This window comes from Caloenas nicobarica, chromosome 5, assembly GCF_036013445.1.
Source record: "Caloenas nicobarica isolate bCalNic1 chromosome 5, bCalNic1.hap1, whole genome shotgun sequence".
Classification (NCBI taxonomy): domain Eukaryota; kingdom Metazoa; phylum Chordata; class Aves; order Columbiformes; family Columbidae; genus Caloenas; species Caloenas nicobarica.
Window position 1 is genome coordinate 4,630,666 of NC_088249.1, and position 26,943 is coordinate 4,657,608.

The 26,943-nt window shown below is 38.6% G+C and overlaps 1 protein-coding gene across 7 annotated transcripts in view; it reads left to right on the forward strand.

Moving 5' to 3' along the window:
• Positions 1 to 26,943, forward strand: part of KIAA0586 (KIAA0586 ortholog) — a 71,849-nt gene that overhangs the window by 30,988 nt on the left and 13,918 nt on the right. For 5 of the 7 annotated variants that reach the window (XM_065636308.1, XM_065636310.1, XM_065636312.1 and 2 more), the window contains 8 exons: positions 1,782 to 1,941; positions 2,532 to 2,757; positions 3,608 to 3,855; positions 4,347 to 4,423; positions 6,271 to 6,405; positions 8,041 to 8,221; positions 11,287 to 11,426; positions 16,175 to 16,262. In XM_065636308.1, the coding sequence (XP_065492380.1) occupies positions 1,782 to 1,941; positions 2,532 to 2,757; positions 3,608 to 3,855; positions 4,347 to 4,423; positions 6,271 to 6,405; positions 8,041 to 8,221; positions 11,287 to 11,426; positions 16,175 to 16,262 (1,255 nt within the window). The remainder of the gene's footprint in view (positions 1 to 1,781; positions 1,942 to 2,531; positions 2,758 to 3,607; positions 3,856 to 4,346; positions 4,424 to 6,270; positions 6,406 to 8,040; positions 8,222 to 11,286; positions 11,427 to 16,174; positions 16,263 to 26,943) is intronic. The other 2 variants (XM_065636309.1, XM_065636314.1) reach the window with 1 other exon arrangement.

Below are 26,943 nucleotides of genomic sequence, written 5' to 3' on the forward strand. Positions count from 1 at the left end.
GTGGAAATGACTGCGCTTAGAGATCTAAATAGGCACAGGTTTGTTGATCAATTATTCTATCCTGCTGTGGTGCATATAGACTGAAATACCAACTAGTGCCTGCTGTAAGTGACCAACAGATTGTTCTGTAGTCGAAAGGAAAAATTTCAATGCTGCAGGCTTAAATACAGCCGTCCTGCACCGAAAGAACTGTTTTCCCCTCCCCTGCAGATTATCATAGAATGTCCTGAGTTGGGAGGGACCCACATGGATCATCGGGTCCAACTCCTGTCCCTGCACAGGACAACCCCACAGGTCACACCGTGTGTCTGAGGACGTTGTCCAGTCTCTTCTTGAACACTGTCAGGCTTGGGGCCGTGACACCTCCCTGGGGAGCCTGTTCCAGTGTCCAGCACCCTCTGGATGAAGAACCTTTTCCTAGTGTCCAACCTAGACTAAGGAGGGTGTGATGTTAAAGAGCGCTGTTCTTTGGAGCTTGGTCTTCTGATACATAGAAACCTCTTCTAATAACCATTCTGCATCGATCAACAGCCCTTTTAAGCCTCTGTGTTTCCATACCAGCTTAAACTGAAACGCCCTTAGGCTGAAATAGTGGTTTTCTCCTTACTATGTATATTCATTTGCACACTTTTGGAGATTATTTTTGTCCCATTTGGACTTTGATTAGGCCGAATAAAGCAATTGTCTGCACACATACCATTTTTCAACTCATGCTGATGGGCAGCACTCTTATTTTTTCCAGAATTGGTCTTGGCCATGGGTAATATTAATATGCTAATACACATATTTAATAATAATGTAGTCTGCAAGACGGGGTTTCCTCAGTGCCTTGTGCTGTAGTAGTGATGCTCTCCTGCATTTATTGGAATCTCAGGTCACTATTTTGTTTTGAAGTCTTTCGACATTTGTGGCTAATAGTCATCCTTTGGATAACTTGTACATCAAAATTTTTTTTCTTCTCTTTTTCTGCCTAGCTGATAGCAGAAGTTCCTGAATATGTAGTTTGTGCGTTGTTGAGCTACCCCTTCTTACAGTGAAGTTTCGTGACTAGAACTTCAGCGGCTCAGTTACCGAGTTCTTTGGTGTTCACAACGTCACACAGTTGTGTGTGAGCTGCCAAATGTGTTAGCGTCTTCCACTTCCCATAAGTGTTTTTAGTAAAAATCATCAGTCTGAGGATTTATTCATCAGAAACTAACCTAGAAGCCTTCCTTTAGCCCCATTCTCTTGTTTTCTTTATTAAATGCCAGAGAACAGGGCTGGAAAAAGCCTGGAAAGGTCCATCATCATCCCCCGTAGCAGGCCGAATGATGTCCATCATACTTACTTGTCAGACTTATCTGCATCGCTGTCATTTTTTTTAAGGAACATCACAACTATGTTTGTGCTTATTTTAGTGCTTTACTGCCTTGGCTGTTGCTTTGTTTGTAATCTTCCCTTTAGCTGATCCTCTTACCTTAAAATTATCATACTGACTCAATTTTGTCCATGTCACAAAATATTTTCTTGCTTAACAATGTATCGAATGCTTTATTAAAATTAGTATATGATAATTTACTAGTTTTAAATTTATTTTATTTTGTCCAGTTGTACTGCTTAGCTTGTTGCAACTTTAGATGGAAGAGTTAGATCCATGCAGTGCATATCTAAGCAACAAGTTTTCCTGTTCTGTAATAACCTGCCTTTTTCTCTCTTCCTCATCTAACTGTGGGGATACTTAAAAGATAAGAATTTTGCATTGAGATAATAACCATGGATAAGATTTATTTTTTTTTCCTCAGGAGTCTCTTGTGCCTACTCCATTGCCAACACCCCAGGCCACACCACCACAAACACCACCTTCAGAAAAAGAATTGCCTCCGGTCAAAACTCCGGAGTCTTCTCTGTCTCTTACAGAAATCAGTGAGGATGTTCGTGAACATGAAAAAATTAAAGAAACAGGTAGTGAAAATAGTACTTGAAGTTTAGAAGTAGCAAATATGCTTTAATCTACTGTCTTTAATTTTTTTCTTCAAAGATATGTTACCTCTCAGGAGAAATATTCTTGAGGCTATAATTCAAGTGGGAATTTATGTAGTACAAAAATTATGGGCTAATGCATGTAAAAAGCAAACATCTATTTGGTAATGGTTCTGTTTTCAAATTTAATGCACATTTTTATGGTCTGTGTGATTTCTACCCCTCCCAACCCTTCCACACTTTTTCACATCAGGAAAATAACTCTTTTGCTCCTTCCTGTGTTTCTAATGTTAATTAAGCCAAATTGACACTCTTCAAGTAAAGGAGCTTAGCTTTTAAAATGCAGAGCAGTCTGCTTTATTAAAGGAAGTAAGTGTAATAATTGAGGTTTTATTCTAGCTCCTTCAGCTGCCAACACTACTTAAAAGAAACTAATCTTAATCTAGTCTTGTCTCCATAATGATCAGAAGGTGTCACAAACACTACGAGGGCTCAGTGGAACTGACTAACTCTTTGTCTGGATTTAATTCCTCCTTTCCTTTCTGATCTGAAATTTGGCTTCACATATGCAGGAGCTGAGATTCCAGCCGTCGCTGGTTGTGTTGGCACACCTGTGGTTACCCCTGTCAATACACCTCCTAGGACAGCCACACCGAGCCCTCTTGCCTTGCAATGGGTCTGCGAAGCTGCAAAAATGGAAAGTCCAAAGCCTCCAAACCCGTGGGATAACGCAGAACTTCCTCTGGAAGAAGAGAAACCCAGTCCTTTAACTGAAGAACCATTCCGTCCCAAGGCTGTGTGAGTCGAACAGGCTGCACGGTTTTCTCATCTCTTAAAAAAATGAATATATTATTTCTACATATATCCTCAAAAAGTCAGTAGAGAAATGATTAATGTGTATATCAGGAGGCACTGAGATAAGCCAGGATTCTTTTTTTTTTAATTGCTTGACTTATATTTTGGAGAAAAATGTGAAATCAGGACCTTTCTCAGATTTTGTTGGTCCTTATTCATTGTCCTTTTGAACATTAGAATCATTTCAGTTGGAAGAGACCCTCAGGATCATCAAGTCCAACCATAACCTAACCTAACTCCAGCACTAAACCATGTCCCTTAGGACCTCGTCTAAATGCCTTTTAAAACCCTCCAGGGATGGTGACTCCACCACTGCCCTGGGCAGCCTGTTCCAATGCCCAACAACCCTTTCCGGGAAGAATCTTTTCCTAATATCCAATCTAAACCTCCCCTAGCACAACTTGAGGCCATTTCTTCTTGTCCTATCACTTGTTACCTGGGAACAGAGACCAACACCCTCCATGCTACAACCTCCTTTCAGGTAGTTTTAGACATTGTAAACTGGTATTGTTATAACTACCATTAATTAATGTAGCAACAATGAAATATTGTATTATTAGCATTTTATTTTTTCTGTTACCTCAGTGGGAATACGTGTGGTAATTTTTAGTTATAACCAGAAATTCATTAATAATGTTATTTAACCATATTGATGCTCGGACTATTCTGTAAAATGCTGTGTTCTTTCATCTGAAAAAATACTTGCAAATTAATGACTTTTCAGTATTGATTTAAGACTTCATGTTGTTCGATGCATTTTGGTGTATTCATAATGCGTGTTCTTACATTACAGTGAGATGTCAGTGGCAAATGATGAGGAACCAGAGGCCTTAGTATTACCGTCTCGGCAGCCGCCAGCGAGGCCGGTTGAATCGCTTCCTTGCGATCCGCAGGTTCCATCACTGGCACCCACAGTTAGTTCTGAGCAGTCCACACAGGAAAGCAGCCTCACCCTCACCGAGACAGAGACAGAAACTGCAGACAGACCCATCTCAGAAGGGGAGGTTCTCTTCAGCTATGGACAGAAGCTGGCTGCAAGAGGTAACTAACTAGACAAATCTGTGGAAATGAGGATTTGGATAAATTCTTTTTTCTTTATAAACTTCTCTTCCAGTCTACTGAAGTTGCATTTCATACATTTTTCTGATAAAACTGCAAACTTTTGTCTTTAACTTTCAGTTTGTGGTTTTGGATTTAAGAGACCTCATTGCTCTTCTCCTTGTCTCTGAACAAAATGCTTCTGCTGACTAATAAGAAGAGATTAAATCTGCCCTTTTGTCATAAGATCAACTTGGAAAATATTTGGAACTGTCTTGCACAAGTACATGTGGTACTAAGTGCTAAGTTTTTATTGAAAGCGGAGTATAAGAGCGATTTTCTTGGAAGCTGAAAATATGTCTTCATAATACACATCCTGTAGTAGGGATTTCCAACTTTACTAAAGCACTGTGTTGCAATTATTAAAGAATGTGGCCTTGGCTTTCTTTCATATAACTTACATGTTTTTTAGTGTTGTAACTTATATTTTACAGCATTAACAGAAGGAGGACTGTCTCTTCCAAACCTCGCTGAGAGCTTAACAAGTACTTTACAAGATGCCAATGAAATGGTAAGGAAATGTTTCACAAGGGAACAGTTAGTGTGGTATTCTACCTTGAGCATCTTTATAAATTGGATGTGCTTTAAGCATTTTCACTTACAAACTGTTTAAATTTATGCTTTTAAACTGTACACTTACAAAGAATGTTCAAATTTCAGAGCTCCAAAGGAAGAAAAAAAAAACCCAACAGGATACAAACTAATTTATATTTTTTAAAAAGTTGAATGGTTTATATACTTCTGTAGGTGAGAGAGAGCTAATATGCATTTTCATCTCTTTATTGTGTTTAGTTTTAAAGAGAATACAACATTATTGTGCTCTGAGCTGTTTCGGCTTTGAGCCATCTTTTAATTGCTTGTGTGCTTCAATTATTGAAGTAGGTTAGCCGAGGCAGGAGTTAGTTAAAGCTGCTTAAAACTTCAGTATAGTTTCTTATCTGATATCTACTTCAGTCCATTGTCCTGGAAGCCTCCGAAGTCAAGGTATTCTCCATTCCCTTTCTCTTTTAACACTTTTCTTCAAATGCCTGAACTTTCCCTCTCTGACTTTGTGTAATGCCTCTTGGTAGGACATAACTGTCATAGAAATGATAGTATCAGAGTAATACTATGCTTAAACCAAACTGTTTTTGTTATGAAAACATAAACAAATTGATAGTGAAACTGTAATAGTATTTGTTGGGAGGGAACTCCAGAGGTATTTCTAAAAACTTCGTAGACTGCTCTTCTGGAAGACAGAATCATAGAATCTTTTAGGTTGGAAAAGACCCTCAAGATGATCAAGTCCAACTGTATCCTAACACTGCCAACTTTACCATTAAACTGTGTCCCTAAGCACCACATCTACACACCTTTTAAACACCTCTGGGGATGGTGACTCCACCACTTTCCTGGGCAGCCTGTTCTGATGCTTGATAACCCTTTTGGTGAGGAAATTTTTCCTAATATCCCATCTAAACCTCCCCTGGTGCAACCTGAGGCCATTTCCTCTCATCACTTTCTACTCAGGAGAAGAGACCAACCTCCTCCATGCTCCAAGCTCCTTTCAGGCAGTTCAGAGATCAGAAGGTCTCCCCTCAGCTCCTGTTCTCCAGGCTGAACCCCCAGCTCCCTCAGCCACTACCATCACACTTGTGCTCCAGACCCCTCACCAGCTCTCCACAATTTCATTTATGTCATACTTGCAAGAGTGTGCCCTGAACTCACAGGTCTTTTTTCTGTTGTCCAGACTTTGTCATGTACGTCTATAAGCACTTGAGGAGATTGCCCTTCCTCTTGATCAGGATCGTAAAAGATCCCTTTGGATCCCTCCTCTGTTGCTGCACTTCCCTCTTAAACTCTGGGCTTAAGACTCTGTTATCAGGTGACCCTAAATTAAAGTTCTCTTCATCAGGTTAGAAAGCTTGCTTGCAAACTTTGTTCTTCCCTCTGTCAGCTGGATCGTAACTCCTTCCAGTAATCCTCTGTCCTCAAATAAGTTTCTCTGGCTGAGGAAGCAAAATCCTTGCTGGTGAGAGCAGCTCTGCAGCCAGATTGTTGCTAGCAAGCAGTGTGTGTGAGGATTTATCTGTTTCAGTGAGCTTTGAAGGCCTAAAGGACCTTGTTCTCTATGTATTGCAGTCATATATATCAGATAAAGACACTGCATGTCTGTGGGTAAAAGGAGAAAACAGTGCATCAGGTTGCTTATTTTTAAATGCCGAGATTTTTATGACTCAAATTCTTAATGTGGGAACTGTAACAACTTCCTTAATAAAAGAAAAAAGCTTAATTGTGAACTAATTAAGACTGATTCAAGTTACTACAAAAAACGAGTTTTGGATCATGTATTATGTGGATTTTGCTTCTTTATTTTAGGATTACGATCCACCCAGTGAAGGGCAAGTGGTAAGAAGACTGGATAAAGGCTGTCACAGGGATCCTGTCCTGACTCTTTTAGCCAAATTAAATCAAGCACCTGTTGCTGCACAAGAAAGAATGCACCATTTGGAGGTAAATACTGTCCTTTTCCTTCCAAAACAGTGGTTTTGAAGTGATACTTTTTTACTCAAAAGTAGATAAAATATTTCCAAGTTTATCCTTCCTGTTGGCTGTAGAACAGGTTCATACACTTCATTCCCTGCTGGAAGTGATCCCACTTCTGTTGGCTGTGTTCTCGTGTAAAACTTTTTAAAACCACTGAAGATTAAGTGTTGTTATAAACAATTTAGCTGTACATAGTATCGCGTGTACCTGCTTTTCAAGGTGTGTATGTTACTGTTCCAGTGTAGCAGATTTGTCCTGTCATTTTGAACACCACGGATGTGTTTTGTCACTTCAGCAACTTAGGTGGTATGTTTAACAGTACAAATTCACTGCACTTAACAGCCATATGAGTGTTTTAGGGAGGGATGAAGAATAACTCAAGAAATGTTTACATACACTTTTACACATGCTGTTGATACTGATCTTGGAACAAAACCTCCAAATACTCATATTAAGTTGGCAGAAAAAACCAGACTAACAGAAAACTATAACTATCTGCATCACAAAGGACAGAAGTAATTTTTTTATCACACATCTAAGTATTTTCTATGTGGAGAATAATAGTTTGGACTGCATGTCTATAGCTGGAGGGATGTTTAAAGGAAGTGAACTTTGAATATTGCAATATGGTTCATGAACACCTTTATTTATGGCAGATCTTGCTTTTTGTGATTTTATTGATGCATATGCAGTTTCTTCTATCTTGGTCAGTTTAGTCTAAATAATTACTAACTTCACTCGCCTTCTTAACTGTTCCTATGTCTGTCTTTATTTTTCTTAATGAGTTCTGGTGGATGGATTTAGTGAAAAGCTTCCTGCAGTGTCAGCTCTGAGTCTGACTGTAATTGTAGTGACATTTTCTCATCAGCACTGCCAATTACAAATGGATCTCTAATTTGCTTTTTCCCTTTCCCATAGTCACAGACCCCTCGGTCTGTCCGTACAATACACTAAGAGACTTACCCCCACCCTCACATTCTGGCAAGGTGTGTGCAAACATACCTTCTCATTTAGAAGAGAAATAATATTCTCCTAGATGTTACTAGTATTGTCTTAAAATCATACTGTACACTTGTGTGTATGTGTATTCAGCCTGTTTTCCTCAATAGAAGAAATCTGTTTTTCTTCTGCAGCTTTGAAAGTCAGAATCCAGAGAATCAACCCAATTTTAAATGCCGTCCAAACCTACTTAAAAATTGAACTTTTTCTCTGACGTGCTATGTAACAGAGTCAATAACTTTTAGATACTTCCAATGCTACAAGGTCAGGCAGCCAACAATAGCCATACATGTAACATTAAAGACTTTGTGTGCTAAAAATATAACTTAGGTTCTGATCACATTGGGATATCACTAACAAAATAAGTGATGTTCTTTGGCTCTGAATCTTTTCTGTCCAGTACTGATAGATGTAGATCTTGCTTCCAAACACAGTTAGATGGTATCGCTTCCATTTCAATTTTCTTTATTCAATGCTAATAGTATAGACGTAAATTTATGTATGCTCTAAGGCTTAATGTAATTAATGTAATAATGGTGATTTTGGAAGAAATTCATTGGGTTTTTCTAATACCTGCTGTTCTGATGTTGCTGTTCTATGTAGGATTCTGATGACAGTGTTGGGGAGCTCAGTGAAGGTCAAAGACCGAGACTGACCAGAGCAGCAGAGAGAATCCTAATGGGACATTCGGTTTATATGGACCATCCAACTGCTCGGACTTGTGAGAACGGACCACACCAGGGTTTCCGTTCTCCATCGCCAGGGCAGCTCACCCAAATTGGAGGTACAATTAGACTGTTACATCTTCTCTGTGATATTTATGTGGATTCTGAGGTTTTTTTGTGTAACAGTCTCTAAAATAATTTCAGAGTATGTTCAAAATGCAGTATTAAAAATGTACAGGCAATTGCTGCAATGAAATGATTAGCATTCCTGTTCTGAGAACTGGATTTAATTCAAGTTGTGTCTTTACTCTTCTTTGTAATATTCTACAATTTGGACAAAAATCGGGCCATGTGCCCACTTGCCTATAGAAAAGTTGATTGTAAAGTATGTATTTTTATTCTTTTAAGCCAAATTCAATTCTCAAAACCACTTTGTTTGAGCAAATCTTCTAGTTTGACCATTCTTGAAGTTGGTTTCCATAGGACAGCTATTAACACCAGCAGTTCAAGCTACTTCTCTCTGTCCCCTTACACAGCACCCCTCCTCATTGTTTTTTTTTCACTCCATCAAGGTGATACCGCAATGTCTCATAATTGGTAGTATATTCTAGCTCCTGTAATGATATGGAAATTCTTTTTTCCTAAACAGGTAGCTGAGGTGAACACACTGTATCTTGTACAAATTAATTGTACAGAATATGTTGCTGTGGTAAAGCAGGGTAATTGTTTCTTTTCAGTTGAAGCTAGTGCTGTAAACCACTGGCCCATCCTTCCTCTCCCTCATCTTTTTATCCCAGTTTCTCTGTAGTTATCTGAAAATGTACTGCTATGCTTGCTTAATTAAACTGCTGCAAGTTCATAGAAACTCTTATTTTTCATGAGTGTGGTTTTAAATATGATTAAATAAACTGAAATTATTCTTAAGCTGTTACAACACAAGTGTGGTTGCACTGATTCATCAAAAGTTGTGTAAACTGAAGTGCTCAAACAGCTGTTTTTCTGTCCTTTTAATTTTCACATTTATGAATTTGACAAGAGAAACATTTCTCACGTTATCAGCCCTTGACCAGTAGGAAGTGGATTGAAATTGAATGTGTTCAACATATGGCAAAAATTATCTTGGAGAAATAAGAGTGTTTGTTTAGTTCTGAACTGATTCACGTTTAAGCTGGTTCTATAGAGAGTAAGCCTTTTTAAGGGAGCTGTTACCTAACATTTTGGACCAGCTATATCACTGTCAGCCTTGAAAATACATTCTGCTACATTAAATATTATCAAACTTGCACTTGAAAGTGGTTGTTTGAATGTTGTTTGGAGATTTGTTATGTTAGGCTTCCTGACAAAGGACGAGGTGAGGCTCCTATCCCTTTCTCCATGTCACTTGTTTAACGCTGTGTTGTTAGAGGACAGTCAGCATTGAGAACGTGGTGACATGGGAATAAATTAGTGATCTAGAACAATCTGTTTTAAGTCCCTGGTGATGCTCAGGACCATCTAGAGAGTAAGAAGATGCAAGTTATTGGGAGGACCTGTCTGCTGGTGATATTTCTTTCTTACCCAGACTGTCCATAGCTGTATCTAGCATACCATGTTTGTATGTCCTCTATATACTTTTAAAAAATCTACTTAATTTAAGTTAGGATGCCCTTTGTCCTGTAAATACCTAACACTTTCCAAAATCAGCTCCTGCATGTGAGGGTAATCTAGGAGCAGTGTATTTCTCTAACCCTAAATCTCTAAATCTCGCAGTATTGTTTCTGTTCCAGTGTTTTTTTAGAGGAGGCGAGGAACCTGAACATACTACCATAGGGCAATGCCTCGTGCTTTTACATAATCTGTAATAATTCCAGGCTGAGCTTTGTTGCATTCTGATGGTTTTTAACTTCCCTCCCTCCCCAGCTCTGAACACACAGCACAGTGTTCATTGACATTGCTAAGGAAACAACATTGTTTAACAGCTAAGATCTAGTCTCAAGACAAGAGAGTTTTCGTATCAGGGAGGAACACACAATCTTGTTTCCAAGTGCTTTTGATAGCGAAGTCAACGCTGAACAGGAAACGATCTGCTCTTGGGAGAAGGTTGAAGGGGAGAAGGAATGGTCTGTGATCGTTTCCACTTTTCTTCCAAATCTTTTGTGTCTGTTGCAAGTCAGGACTAAGTGCTATTTCCTGGTAGCCACAACAATTACAGTGCAGGTCCATCGTTTTATTTCAGAATTATCTTTAGGAGTAAATGTAAATAATAGCTACAGTTCATATATATCAGGTTGTATGTCTGTGTATATATCACCTTGCAGTGGATACTCAGTTTCTCTGTCAGAACGAGCCACTCACAGATTTATCTGTAAGAATTCTGAGGGTCATGTGTCTATGGGTATCTTCAGCTTTGTGACCAGTTTTCATTTGTATTGTGGAAACGTGATGTCTGTTTGTGGGATGGAGAGGGTGTTGCTTATGTAGGTATATAAAAGCATCTTGATGATCAGTCTTTCATTTATAAATCCTTGTTTTCAATGCTTAAAATCATGGATATAAAAATGAACATGCAAATGAAATATGGCACGTGTAGTCTTAAAGTGAACCGTAATTACAGTTAAATAAGCAATAGTTATAGTTAATTAGGTTTAAAATTCATTCTTTGGCTCTTTATGATAGCAGAAGGCTAAAGTTAGTTCATGAGCTGTCAGTACATTTTTCATAAAGATGCTTTACACACTCACAGGCTGCAAAAGCATGATAAATGCTGGATTATATAGCAAATTATCCCTTCAAAAAAGACTATATACAGGTTTCTTTGCATTCACATAACAGTGAAACATCTTCATGAAGAAGCCTTTCCAATCTCTTTCCAATACAAGTAATAAAGCTCATTAAGCATATAATGGTGTGATGAACTATACAGCTGTGAAGCTATCATAAATGCTTGCCATGTTAGAAATCTGCGGGTGATAAAACTGACTTATTTTTTTCAATTTCCACAGACATGTATTTCTTATTTCTTTTTTCCCCACAAGAACAATTTAAGGGATGAGCCACACAATGAGCCATGTAAGGACGAAATAATTCACTTTAACGTTACCTGTCCCATTGTTGAAAGACTCCACATCCTGCCACATGAGCTAACCATGAGATTACTGCTCCGGCTCATCAAGCAATTTTTTTCTCTGTATTTTTCCTCTCTTAGCAGAAATACTTGGAGATACAGATGCAAGTCGTGGTCCAATGCTTATGGCCGAACTGGAGTCGCCACTGGTTTCAGATCCTGTTCTGCAAGCAGCCCAACCAAGCTGCAGAGTGACATCTCCCTCAGAGGGTCTGTCCCAGGTAAACTCAAAGGATCTTTTCTGTGACTGGTCAGAAAGTGCAAACTGCAACCTAGGAAAATAAATTTTCCTGTTTCGCTGTGGTGACTGACATCGCAGAAGTGGTGCGTTTAAAGTGACACATTCAGCTGAGAAACTGAGGTCAAAAGTACATGTGTGTAACAAAAATGGTTGTGTTTACTGGGATGGAATCCTTACAATCCGCTTTCTGTTGGGCTCAGACCTTCTCTTTTACCCTTTCTGCACTTCCTCACAGCTTCTCTGGTCTCACAGGGTATAATGCTATACATCTTCAGGTCAGATAGGACATTGCAATGTTTTAGGGGTGCAGTGCTTCAAATACAAAAAAATAACACGATGGATGTATGGGAGAGGAAGCAACAGTGGAGGTTTGGCCTCACCAGTTGTAAACCACTGGTTCAGCGTTTCAGGAGCTTCAGTTGTCCGCATAGGGGCAGGGTTGGACAGCTGGTGATGATGATGTACCTCAGAATACTTGAAGGCAGAGGAAGATCCTATTGATCTCTGTTCAAAACCTAGAGAGTTAATCCATTGCTACTTTATTAGTATGTGCTGTTACCTAGAGATGATGGTTTACTCACTAAGTGAAGAAAAATTCAAAGAGCAAGTGGCAAAAGCTGAAAATGAGGTGACAGTTTGCTCTTTAATATGTTAAGCTTCACGGTGTGTTTGAAAGTAATAATATACTGAATGTAATAACCATGGATGCATTCTGTCCTTTCCTCATGTTCTATATTAAAAATAACTGAAGGTTTCTTGTGTTGATTTGTCTTTGCTTTTGTGTTTTTGAGCCTTGATATATACTGTGCCATTGGCATCTGAGCAGTTCTTAAATATGTCATCTGAAGTGATGTGTTGCATCTTCAAAGAGGATTTTAAATGTTACACCTCTTTGAGATCACTCGAACATATTGTTTCTTGGAATTGTTCACAGGCAAGACTGGATTCTCTTGGGGTGAAACTCATATCCTTGTTATTGTTTCACTAGCCAAAAGTAAAAGGGACAGAGTGGGTAAAACATGTTTCCTTCTTTTAGCATTGAGAGCTGTGATGAAGAACCCAGTGATGCCTGCATCTTGTGCTCTGGAGAATTAGTCGATGGGGTTAGGATTGATTTTTTTTGTTTGCCTGAATATAGGCAAATGATAATTTACCTTGTTTAAGGTCAACCATGTTCACAGTCTTACCTTCACAAGAAATACAAGGTGACCCGACATACTGTCTTTCATAGAAAATACACAGATAGTTATATATTATCTTACATATGCAGCTAGCTTCATATTATCTTATCTTTAAAAACTTTTTCTTGCATCTGAACCCTTAGCATGGGTTCAGATGCTTATATGCATACTGGGATATAAAACACACCCCCCCTCCAAACCAACCAACCAAACCCTCAAACTTTGTGTGTGTGTGGTTGGTTTGTTTGGGGTTTTGTTTGTTTGTTTGGGGTTTTGTTTGTTGATGGTTTTTTTGTTGGTTTTGTTTTGTTTTGTTTGTTTGTGGTGTTTGTTTGGGTTTTTTTCCCCAAACCAAATAATATCTTCTATTACATGGCTGTTCCTGATGTAAAACTCTAAATCACTGTTTCTCAGAGGCTAAATTTTTAGCTTTTCTAGGACGTGACCATATCTATAAACAATAACCCCAGGAATGTATAACCTGGATGGAGCAAAGCCATCCTCCGTTAGATTATCTACTAGATCTGTACTTATTTCTCTGAAAAAAAAAAAAAAAAAAAAAAATTTCCCTGCACCAGCTGATTTGAAAGCTTGTTTTGACAACATCTACCTACCATGTAACAATGATGAACCTTTCCCCCAGTTTCAATTAGGGATGGCACCTATATTCGGATCTATGGCTGGATCTGCTTTGTCACCTGCTGTGGAAAACAGAATTTCTGGTAACATTATATGAACCAAGAGAGCAAAGAAGATCCTCAGGCTTTCAGAATGATTCATTCTGTGTCATGTTTAAGGCAATAATAACGTTAAACTTCTTAAAAGATTTCCTCCCAAGTTAGTCAGTGACTCTCACATCAGTTGTTTTACCTCTTGATTTTCATCTCTAGGCAGTGTTTTGCCTTCATTGAAATAAAGCTCTATCAGCTACATACAAAGCAAGAAGGCTAATCCTTTTAGCAGCAAAACTAGGCTTTTCATGGTGTTTGCTGAGAGGCTGAAGAAGATTCCCAGTATTTCAGATGGAATCCAGCTGGGCCTTGGGTTTGGTAGAGCTTTGTTCTGGTTTAACTGGGAACGGTCCTCCTGGATGTTAGGACTTGTTTTGGCAAAGCTCGGGTGGTTTCTTTAGTCCATCTGAACAGGATCCTCATTTTTGGACAGGTTGTGGGCAGCACTGTGGAGCTGCCGTATATAAACCACTTGTTTGCTCCCTGGCATGGCTGTGTGGGTCAGATTCTGACCAACAGAAAGAGCTTTGTCTTTTCATGTAGGGCAGGAGTAAATGCCACCTGCTAGTCATGAAAAGCGAAATCTGTGTGGTCACTCACGCCAAAACAAATGGCTTAAGTCATACAGGAATTTTCTTATCTACCCAAATTCTTTGGCTGCTCCTCCATTTCTGGCATTGGATTTTTGTGAGATTTATAGGTGCTTTTAGCCACTGTTAGAGTGCCAGACTGAATGCATCTTCAGTTTGACCCCTTCTGTCCATTCTTGTGCAAGAATACAGGAATTCAGTGTTGTTTGTGGCCACTTTGCCCCTGCGCTCTTATCTCTAAGAACCAAGAGATGACCGTGAGGAAGCTGGGCTGTTCCTATTCTAGATAAATAATTTTGATCATGGGAGGGACTTGAACACTGAAAGTCATATTCGTGTGGTGAAACATTTCAAGTATGGTAAATCTAAATATTTTGAAGTCCCAAATGCATTGTTAAAATCTTAGAAAATCAGTTAGTTGCAAAATATTTTCTTAGTGTTCTTCTATAAGTATGAATGTTTTTATGCAATCAGCATTTTTTTAAGTGGGATTGTCACTTTGGTATTCTCATTAGCTTACATTTTTAGTATTTCAAAAGACTTTATTTTAATCTTCCAGGAATGCATAATTGCAGGTTATGAATCTATGTGTTATCTCTCGACTTCTGTTTGCACATCAGTTCAGTTTAAACTGATTTTTGGTTTGTTGCCTTAAAAATCCAAAATGAAACAAAAAACCCTACCAAAACACTTCAAATGGACTCACGAGTATTCTGGTTATACTGCTTACATTTAATGTTCTGTAACATTGGTCGTCTTTGATCACGTTTCCATGAGACCTTCCTGCTTTCAGAAAGTCATCTCAACTCTTTCTATCTTGTCAACAATACTATTACTGTTGCCATTCCGGTTATTGTAGGAGACAGTTGTTGGCCGAAAGAAGTTGGAAGCTCTGATTGCGTAGTTGACACCATGCTTATTTGCCAGACACAGAAATTTTCCTCTTTTCATCTGGATTTTTGGCTGCTTGTTTGACTTGTGGCCTGCAGAACAGTGGAGGGTTTCTCTTGCAGAACTGAAGCGTACTTTCCTTTTCTTCCTTCTTTGCTTTTGGGGAGGAAAATACCGCTGGTACTTTGTCATTTGGGCTTCAAGAGAATGCTCGGGCCACGGCTTCTCAGGGCATATAATTTTCTAAGCAGTCATACAGCAGTTCTGGCTATTGGATCCAAATACTATGGGATGTGCAAATATTTATGGTCTTTCTCATGTTCTTCTTTAAGAATCTTCGTTAAAAATCTTCTGTGGGATCAACAGCAAAACTGATGAAATCAAATTTATTTGTCTTAGAGAATGCTGAAGTCTTCTACCCTGTTTCCCCTAAAATAAGACCTACCCCAAAAATAAGCCCGACCATGATTTTTCAAAGTTTTTGAGGATGCTCGAAATGTAAGTCCTGCTCCAAAAATAAGCCTTAGTTACTGTTCATAAAAAAGTCAATTTAAATAGCATCCAGGCAGCTATACGTGTAAAAAAGTAATGAGTTTTGGAGCAAAAATTAATATAAGCCCCTGTCTTATTTTTGGGGAAACAGAGTAGGTCTCCATGACTCCGTTTTGGACTTTTTATGTTTCACGTCTAAATGTAGTGGAATGTCCTTGGGCCACAACTCCTGTTCTGCTTAATGCATCAGACAACAAATGTACTTGACAAATATGATATTTCTGTTGTAACACACAGAGCATTTGTTGCTTCTAAGTAACTTTTCCCATTGACGTTGTTGTAGACCTAGATCCTGAAGAGAATTTCAGGAAGAACAGAAAATGTTTTTAAAAACGTGGTCAAGGGAATAGATTTTATACTTGGCAAGGGTTTTCCAACCTGTGCGCTGAAATTTTTACTTTTCCTTTTTAACTTTTTTTTTTTTTCCCTCAGAAGGATAATACTTCGGGAGAAGTCCTGAGTATTGAAGAAAGACAGAGAAATCTTATATTCTTTCTGTCTTATATTTCTTTCTGTTTTGAGTAGAAATTGGGGGGCTCCCGTGTCTTCAGGTCTCACTGGTGCTTTGCCACATGTGCTGTTCCCAGGATGTTTCTCTAGAGGAAACAGCACTGCAATAGGCTCATTCAGATCTGAATTCTTTGGAAGTCAAAAGGAAGGGGAACGAGTCCATATCCCTTAATGAAAAACCTCTTTGGATGGTTCTTGAAGCTCCACAGAATTTCACTGAGCTTTTACATCAAAAGTCAGATTTGTAATATGATTTTAATGTATGATCTATAGGGGGAAAGCCGAGGAGCTGCACAAGTTCAGACTGTGAGAGCCCGAGTTATTCATGTGAGAAGCAAGTCTGAAGACATGCAACAAGAAGGTAAATCAATGTCAATAAGCAAACATAGTTCTTTCAGTTAATCACATCATTTTAAAATGTTGCTGTATACTCATGTATAATAAATTTCTGATTTTTAATATTTTTTTTTTATTACTGCCAAATTCCCCTAATTTCCAAATGTTCATGTATAGTGTGTATAAATCTCTGTGGTTACGATCCTGTTGGGGTACACTGAAAGGATTAGAAATACATCTGTATGCAAGTCATCAGAATCCTTGCAATTGAGTATTTATTTAATTTTTTATTCGCCAAGATCTTTACAATGTGCATGTCATGTAGTCAACTGAATCTTAATTGCTTTACAGAATGCTGTTCAGCAAACAAAATATTCATAATGTAGTGATAGATGGCAGTGGTTCATACGTGTGAGAATACCCAAGGGTACTAGAGGAGAACTATAAGATAACACAAGTTAAGATCATGCAAATGTGGAAAAAAAAATAGAGAGATTTTCGGTGTTAAAATGGCCTGGTTTGCACTGTGTAACAGATAGTGATTTTTGTTTGTGAATATCTATGCATAACCGTGCTATTTTTAGAGATTATTTATCAGTGTTTTTTTAAAAGCGTTAGAGAGATTTGATGAGGGGGAGAGAATATTTTTTTATTATAGTTCGAGTTAGCATTGGAGTAACATAAACTGTGCATATACTGCCATATTTAATTGTTTTAGCAGATAATAAGTTTGTGGAGGTGGTAGAGTGAGATATGGAGCAGTTTGAATCTTATGTGCTAAGAACAGGAATCTAAAAACCTGCATGTCTACAATATATGCAATTATAATTGCGCCACTCTAGTATAGGCAAATTCTTCCTTCGAGCCATTTTAAAAATAATTATTTGAACTTCTTCCATATATTTTTTTTTTAATATGTCTAATCGAATTGTAATTCTGATGGAATTATTTTGTTTCAACTATTTATAAGTGGTAACAAAGCCCTGGGCTGTTGTTATTGGTTGTGAGACTTGGAACCTCGTGGTTTACGTATGAAGAAAGTCAAGAATAATGTGAAATTTGGCTTCTATGGGCAAGGAGTGGAAAAGCTTTCAGAGCTGCAGTGGCCAACCATAGTGCATGTATGTGTTTTGCTATGGGGACATTTGTCGACACGTGTTTTTAAAGTGGGTAAAGAAAGACTTAATTTATTAAAAAATGGGGATTAACTCTCTTAGTTAATATTGGTGGAAAATATTGCAATGATATTTTCTAATAGAAAGAACAGTATTTTTCCTCTAGTGTTCAGAAAATCCAAATTGCCGAAGGAAAGCTAATTTCCAATAAGTTGAGTATGAGCTCTAAATCGCCAAAAAGAAATTTATGTGCTTTTCAGGATCGATTTGTTCCCAACTTTAAAAGCGGTTTTCCTTAATAGTGGTTATGGGAATCTTTCTTTTCCTCTTGTTCTTTCCCAGAAAGAGGGGATACTATTCTTAACGCTGCACTTCATGCTTTTACACCTCAATTTAAAGTGTTAACAAGACAGCATTTCCATCCTGTATCATTGAGTAGGGTGTTAGAGAGGGCTGGAAATCAAGTAATGGTTTTATTTTTTTAACTGAAGTAGTTGTTCTCTGGAATAATTATCTTGAAATAATTTACCCATATTGTAAAACCAGGTATTTGGTCACAGTTCAACCATGTCTGGGTGTCAGATGAAAACGTTTGACCACGAGGTGGCACTAGTCGATTTTCTTTGAGAGGAACGACAGAAAAAAGATTTTTTTATGTATCAGAATAACTTAAAAGTATACATATTTAATGAGCCAATAAAAATCTAGAGGATTTGCAAATGGAAACAGCTGCCTGTCAGTTTTAACCAGAAGGTCTCGTCTCTATAAGCTGCACCACAGCGAACTTACGCTCAACTTTTTGACTGATTAAAAATTAATAAGAATCATTTGAAAGAAAAATGAAAACTGGCAACATGATAAGTATACGTGGGTTTAAGTAAATACAACATTTTAAAATTAAGCACATCTGTTACTGTAAGTTCAAAGCACCCTGTTTATAAAAACTCAATGTCAGGCAGTTGCTTTTATAGAAATAGCACTGGACAAGGAGAAAAATTTCTCCTGAAAATGATCCTGCCTCTGAAATGCTTCTCCATTTAGGTATTTTTTCAGAGTTTAAGGGGTAAGTGGTTGCATGGGTATTAGAGCTTAGAAAATCAGGAGCCCTGAAATGGAGTGTGAATTTAGGGTGTAGGGAGAAAAGGGAAATTGTTTTGGACTTAGAGTTCGGTATGAAAAAAACCTTTTTTATTTAGTTGATAAATACATGACAAGATTCGATTCCTCTTTTGTCTATGGTCGTAAATGTATATACGATAGAGCTTTCTTTTGTTGTTTGAAAAATTTTTGTGGTCTACAGTGAACATGTGTTTTTAGTAAAAGAAAGTTGATTGATGTCTCCTAATGAAAGTTGAAGTTCAGTAGGACTGTTACAATATCATGCCCGAAAGGGTAATGTCTCCTGAAAGTTACAACTGAAAATAAAGCCTGAATGTATTATTAATTGAAATGTGTGCCTTCTCTAGACATAGTGGAGACAGTGGTTTGAAAACTTATATTTGTACTATATAATATACATGCATATATATTTTTGGCTTTATAATACCCTTTAATCTTTGGACCATTCTTTCATATATCTTCATAAATTTAATAAGATAATAATTGTTGTGGTTGGTGAATTCACATATTTCCAGAATAGAGGCATTTTCGGGCTCACATTAACATGATTCAGAATTTTTAAATTAAAATGAAAGAACAGGTGGCAATGCTTGACTGCAGAGCATTTTTAAAATTTAATATGAGCAGCTCAGAACCAAGGGGTAGATGTATCTTCACTTAATTATTTTTTCTACAGCACAGACTCTCAAAATGTGACCTAGAGAGCACAACTTCATGATAGTAATTCCTTTTTATCTCCAGCTAGTGAATTATATTCAGGCAGCCATAAGTACATGGGAAAGTAATATTGGGACACTAAGCAATTGGCTTTGTTGCCACAGAGAGATTGCACAGTTGCTTGTGGAAGGAGATGATCTGCACAATAAATGAATAAGAGGGCAAGAAGCCCTTAAAACAATCCATATAAAAAAAAATAAAGCTTCCAGAGTCCCTGATCGGTATTGAAAATGGGCTGCTTCTCTGTTAAGAGACATTATGCTGTATTGAAAACTGTAATGTTGAAAATCTGGATATAACTAAATACTTCTTTGCTTCTCTTCTTCAGCCAGAAATTGCTCTGAGTTAGGTTTTGGGTTATTTTTTCTTAAAACTGTTGTGGCATGAGGCAAATCTCTAACAGATGCTTCAAGGAAGGAAGAAGATTAGGATAAGGCTAAAGGTCTTTATTTTTTTCTTGGAACTGGAACTGCTTTGGCCAAAATCTGAACAACTATTCTACTGAAAGTTTACTTTCTCCTTAATATCCTGCTGTTTCTTTTTTGGGGCTGAATTTCACTAAAGGTTTTTGCTGAGGACTGTCGGTACTACCCTGAAAACAGCAGCTAGTGAAGCAAAACAGAGTTTTTCTTTCACACTGGAGAGACCACCACCACAACCTGAGAGGTGGGAATCGTTTACGTAGCCTACATTGCTCCTTAAATTTGACTAATTCCTGAGAGAAGATCTCGAAATTGAAGTAATGACATCACTTAGCTATAATTATGGTACTTTTCAAGCAAATGTCCCGTTAGAGGCTTATGTAAGTTTTTCAGTGCTTCAGAACTCTTATTTCTGGTCTATTTTGACTCTGGTTTTGCTATAGTTACCTCCCCGCGATATCAGATGGCTTGTTGGCAAAATTCAGTTAATATATTTTACATTTGGCCAAGTCCAGAAATGCAAAGCTGCGTTTCCCACAGAAACTCTGTCATTTCTATATGTAGCCATTGGCTTCGAGGTGCTCCAGGTGGTTTAGAACATCACTTCTCAAAGAGCTTTCATTAGCTTTTTCTGCACATGTGACCATAGCAGTTGTGACAGCCCATGCATGAGAAAATACGCATTTGAAGTGCATTTTGCATATTATCCCTGCATAAACCCCTCAGTAGCCACACTCGAGAGTTTCTAGTTTAAATTACTGTAAGTCAATATTTAGCTGTGTTACATTTAGAACAGGGGGTTTGAATTTCTTGGCTTTTGTAAATATTATTTATCTGTTAAGAAGTGCAATTTATATCTATGGTTGCTTCTTTTCCCACTGAGTTACTCCAGATATTTTTCAGACAAAATATTAAAACAGAACTTTTGATTTTTATTTTTTTTTATAGCTTAAGGGAAAGTCCTGTATAGAATTGTTAATGCAGACAACGATGTCCTTCTGCTGTGGGTGTGCTCTGCTGCTTCGGATCTGGGTTCTGGGAAACAAAGCACCAGGAATTGCTGCTGGTTTCATGGGACTCTGCACATCCTGGCACCCATTGCCAAAAGGTCCCTTTCTGGGAAATGACCTTTTTATCTTCTAGACCTTTCTTTCTCTTCCTTCTTCATGCAAAAGGGGTGAACAATAGGAACTACTAACAAGTTCAGAGAGCAGGTGAAGCACAAATCTCCCTGGTAGGTTTTTTTAGACTCCTGGAATGTTATTTGATTTTTTGAGGTGTCTTAAGTAGTTAAAATCCAAGTAGGCAAGATAAAAAAAATGAAGAATTTAAAAAAACCCAGTTTATACTTAAAGAAAACTATGCAAAGTGAGCTCAGACCGCCTCACAGTCTGAGGATTTCCTACTGACTGGCTGTAGGTAGAAGTCATTCTCCTCTGGAGTCCAGTTCCACACCACGTGTCACCTGGCTCTTTCCTTTCTGATCTACATGCATTAGGGTTTTTGTTCACTTGGCAATTTTCTACAGCTTCTAAGAGACTGAGCATTAGTTTTTCTCTTACTCACACCTCCTTAAATGGTACAGAGGGATACAGAGCTCTCTCACTGCTTTGTATTGTCATTTTCCTGACCTTCTGCTGAGGCTTTTGCTGTGGGAGGTGTGTGCTAAGGCAGAAAACTTCCCCTTTTAGTCTCCCCTTGGTGCCCACACAGATGATGTTTTACACCCGTCGTGAAATCTGCACAGTTTTCTGTATGTTCAAGTTTCCCTTGTACCGTCCGCATAAGAATCGACTTCTGCTCCATGCTGGATGTGTGAATAATGAATCTTTGGGGGGAAGGTATATTGCAATTTTCATACAGTAAAACGAATAGAGCAGGAAACCTTCCAGTATGAGTTTAAGGAATGTTTCTGCACAGAAGTTTTAAGTTCAGGAGGTGAGGCTGGCAGCTATAGCCCCATTGCTTGAGCAGGTCAAAGCAGGTAGAGTTGCTTCTTTCTCCCTTTTGGCCAGATCTTTGTGTTTAAAGCACATTTATTTTGCTGAGGTTCAGGGTGTGTTTCTGTACCAAGTCCCTCCTCTGGTCTGTAGACAGCAGCAGGGATTTTCAATGAAATTCCAGCACCAGTTGGGTTTTTTTCTGGGGAAAGGGAAAGAAAAACTTACTTGAACTGACATGATCACTACTTAAAAGATTACTTCCTATGGAGGCTGTCAAATACTTGGGTTTTTACTTGTCTTTTTTCAGATTTACTGGAGCTCAAGGTAGATATCCAGAAATCTCATCTGATTCCCTCTTCAAGCCTAGATTTTAAAGGATTGCAGGTGATCTATTCCAGTGACCTATGGCATCCCTCAAAGTGCATTTTATATATCATAAACCTAAAGTTTGGGGCAGTGACAAAATTAAGCCTGGTATTTCACTCATACATGGGGATTGTAACATGCAAATAATAAGGGACTAGTCCCTTTTTCATACTGGTAAGCTGAAAACCCCTGGTGCGTTGTATCGAGCCTGCAATGTACCTTCTGGAGTTCGTATGTCCTTTCTGCCTCCAAATATCCTGTGGTGCCCGGTGTGTGTGCCTGCTGAGCGTCCACTGTCTGTGGCACATCACACAGACACGAGAGAGTTCTGAGGATCTTCTGTTCTTAGCTATATCTTAACAACGTAAAGGATTTTATTTCCAAATTTATTAGAATTTCTTTAAAAAAATTCAATTCATAATTGCATTTGCTTTTCAAACACTGGTGACTACCTGCTAGAAGCAAAGCAATGCAGACTGCCAGGCAGTTCTGCTGAGCTGCCTGCAGTGCCACTGCCTCATCCCTGCAATGTGGATTTCTCCATGTTTTTCCTTTTTGCCTGTTTGGAAGGGTTTTTTTGGTTGATTTTGGGGTTGTGGCATTTTTTGTAGCTTGTGTCTCTAATGGGCAGGCACATTCTAGGAAGAATTCTCATTGAGAGTACCTCTTGCTGCTGCATATCCACTCTTAAGGATTGGAATGTACAAGCTGAGAGCCCTAAATTGCTATTTCCACTTTGACAGTCCACCTTTGATCTCTTACCAATTTCCAGTTGTATAAATCCACGTATTGTCAGCCCGTCTGGGAGCCAAGCTGGAACGTGATGCTTTTTCTTTTGCGTGAGATTCTCGCGGGGCGGTGGATCAGTCGGAGTCGCTGTGCATTGCAAGCAGGGTATGGCCTTGATAACAAGTATGAAATAAAGTCTCAGATCTCCTGGACATTAACACGCTCCTCGCCAATCTTTCCAAATTGTTGTGCCAAAGCAGCCTTTCTCACAGCTTGTGCAGGATTCGTAAACACGCAAGGATCTGACTGAAGCAGCTTTGTATTGTGTATTGTGATTTGTATGCACTTTTACAAACTTACAGTAATTGCTGTTGCCTTCATTGTAAAGAGCAAAAAATAAACACACACAATAAATCCCCTAAATGGGCACTGGTCCCACTGGCACTGATCTTGAGTAACTCTGAATAAAAGCAGATGGTAGCAAGCTGACTAGGCTGACCTGCTTTCCCCTTTCATGCAAACATCGCTTATATAAATGGGGGACACACACACAAAAATTAATGGGCTTGGGCAAGCCACCTAAGGACAGAGACTCCCCATGTACTTAATTCTTCAGCCTGAGGGCTGTTTCCAGTTAGTTCTTCTCTGGAGGGAGAAGTTTCTCACAAATTAGTGGTTCCACAGCTCTGAGCCCATGGTTTAATAAGAAAGAACTGATGAGCATCTAGAAAGTAAGTGTGCTGAGTTGTTCTGTGGCCTGTGTGTTGTGGTAGGTCATGGAAAACGATCAGAATAGTCTCTCCTGAACCTGCTACTCATTTATATATATATAATTGAGTCTGAAATCCCTTAACACATCCTCTTCTGTCATAACATTGTAAAGAGGCATTTGATTTTTATGGTCTTGTACTACTTTAATTCACGTGCCTATTTGTTAGCAGTAATGGCGGATGAGTTTAAATTGACATTCCTAGTTGTTCTTAAACGATGTGCCTCAGTATGTCACTATAACGAGATGTGTTGTGGGAAATAGCACTGTCCTATTCAGCAGAGCATTTGGTTGGAGTTAGTACCTCCAGGAGCAATGCTACAGCCTCTGCCAGAGGTTACAGCCTGCAAGGACCATATCCTGAATAAGATGTATTTCCGTTCTTCAGTCACAGTCTTTTTTATCCTGCTACATGAACATCAGCTAAGCCGGAGTCAGGAGCCGTTCCAGCCATCCCAGGTAGACCTGCTGCCCACCCTGTCTTAGTTCCACTGGCAGATGCACTACAGGATCTTTCAGGATTATCATTCTCATTTGGATTAACAGTCATTTAAGTAGGCCTCTTATCTCACGTCTCCTTTTTAGTGTGAAATTTATGTTTCTTTTCTAAAAGGCATCGGTATCAGACCAGGAAGTCTTGATGCTTTGGGTGCTGGCAACACATCGCACAGATACTATATGGTGACAGGTGAAGACAGGGAGTATTACAAACACATATTTCAACTTGGAGAAACATTTACAGCACTGTGATAGGAGAAATGTAGGCTTTCTGTCTTCAGTATGTGCCGGGTTTGTTTTATTTTTTCTGGTTGGCAGGGAAGGCAGATGTTGCCCTTCATAATTCAGTGGCTCGTGTACATCTGAGAACGAGGCAGCAGAAGGAACAGCTTCTGCTTTCCTTGTTTTTTTTGGTGATCCTTGGGCAGAGGCAGCTGAACACCCTTCAGCTTTACCTGTTGTTAAGAGCTCTCAATTCAGGTTTTTAAAGCACTCTGTAAATGGGAAGGAGCCGCGTGTTTGTGTGGGGAGTGACTGGGCAAAAGAGAAACTACTGGAACAAGAGCCTATATGCCAAGTGGAGGTGGCTTAATGTGAGCAATGAATAACCCACAGGTTCTCACTATCTGTCTCCAAACTTCTTTTATAAAGGAGACGGGGGATTTACAAAAGCTGTCATTCACAGCCATTAAACTTTTTTTCCTTTTTTAAAGCTTCGTAAATTTTTGCACTGCTAGCAGAGGCGAGACGTAGCTGTAAAATCATTAATAGAACTTAACCAGCTAATAAAGACAGATATTTAGATGATTGGTGTCCACAGTCAAATTGTAATCTTGTTGGTTTTTTTTTTTTTAATTTTACTGCTTATTACATTGTGAGCAGGCTTGATTTACCAGCAGTTTTCATACTCTTGAACAGTGTCGTTACCAAAGTACTTTATTTGCTTATTCATCCAGATACTTTAGGACTAAAAAGATCTTCTACTTTTATGCACTGAAGAGACGCCAGGTTTTTCCAGCACCAGCTTCTCAATACAGCGACACAAAGACTGCCTGTAATTAAATATAAATACATGTTTCCAGTGCCCATGTGATTCATTTCTTAAGACTAGGAGCCCAGGAAACTTTCAAATAAGGCAACAGCATGGAGTGAATGTTATCTAGGATGTCTTCCAAATGAAGAACACTATATAAATAATGGTAATGCTCCACTTTGATAACATGCTGATTTTGAGAAATGAGTCTGCCAAAGCAGCTTTCTTCTTAAAAATAGGGTCAGGACTAGGGAGTGAAGATTAAAGTTGTCATGTGTGACCTGTTGCTCACTGCTGAGGCTGCAGATGGGACTGCATTTTGTAACAGCGTTGAGTAATGTGCAAACGTAAAACTCAGTTCAAACACTTTTCCTCTTCCATAAAACTAATTTTGAAAGTAAAATACAATAAATCCTCATCTCTGAAATACCAGTTGCAAATGTGTGCTTTTTGGTGGCTGCGTTTGCAAAGAACAGTAGTAAATGATGGAGATGGGTTAAATTTTGTCTGTGGACTACTGTGTTCTGGTTTTTATCATGACCGCTGTCATTAGGAAAAAAAAAAGTACACCTAGAAAAACTTAATTTAGATTTAGTAGTTTTCTATCTGTGTTGTCATTCTTCTCTAATCTAAAACTTACGTTTTGCATTAAAGAAGAAAGAACTGTTTTAAAGTGCAGTTCTAAACAACCTGAGTGAAAGTTGTTGCGTGTGACGCAAAATATGTAGCAGTTCTGTAAAATGCATTTTTATCCCCCCAGTGCTTTGGCCACAGGGAGGCAACTATTCTGCTTTGTCTATGGCACAACTTTGACATTCATTAACTCTCTCTTTTTTAATGTCAGGTGGGCATATAGTTTTAATGCAAAATAATAAATCACCAACCATATGCGAACAATGAAAATGTGTATCTCACGTTTTCTGGGTCTGGTGGAATTACATTTATATTTTGGTTCAAAATTATGTAATCAGTGCAGGTTGGACTTAATATGGGGTGATCTGCTGATCTCCATCCTAACTCAGGTTGTTATATTAAATAATCTCAGGGTTGCGTATTCTAGCCTTGTTTTATGCACTCTACATATTGCAAGAGTTAGGCAGGGCTGTGTTTGTTTAAAGCCAGTCTAACAGCTGCAGTTTCTGTCCTTGTCAGGCCATTGTATCTTCAGTAGAAGTAAAAAGCATGGAATTTGCTGGCAGTTGCTTAATTTTATTTTTTTTTAAGCCATAATTAGAAATCTGGAGAAAATTGTTTTATTTACTTAACAGCTGCATTGTACCCTGATACGTAAATCAAAATTATAAATGGGAAATATTTACTGGTTCGAGTTACAGTGCAAATACACGATTAACTTCGTGTTGCTTCGCATGTTGCTTATTTCAGTAATTGGAACCGCTCCTGGAGACAAGGCAAGCAGGGAGATTACACAGGGAATGCTTGTTTCTGAAGACGAAGCTTCCTTCCTGATTAAAGAAAAAGGAAAAAAAGAGAAAAGAAAGGAGGGAGCAGTTCCCTGTTGAGTCCTCACTGTAACAGCAGCCGGGCAGCCGTGTTCCCCTGCTCCAGCCGGCCCTGACCCGCCGTCCTTTGTGGAGGCGTTCTCTGACCAACCACATCCAAACCCATTTTTACAGGAGCTTTTGGAGCTCTTGCCTCTACAGGCAGACCTGGGATTTAAAGAGGTTTTTGCTCCTCTCTCATCTGCTTTTAAACGCAAGGCCGCGACAGCCGGTATCTCTGAGGTTAAGGCTTGATAAAGGCCGTTGTGTTCCCAAGATTCGTAATCTTCTAGAAACGGTCTAGCAAAGAGACTCAGCCCAAAATTGCAGCTGTATGGAAAAAAAAAAAAAAAAAAAAGTGTTCTGACCTCAATATATATGATGTGAAAAATGAGTAATAGCAGCGCTGCAGGCAAAATCTTCTCTGCAATGATGTGACAACCCAGCCCTTCATTGGAGGTTTCAAGAATTTGGCTGCACTTTTGGAAATAAGCCG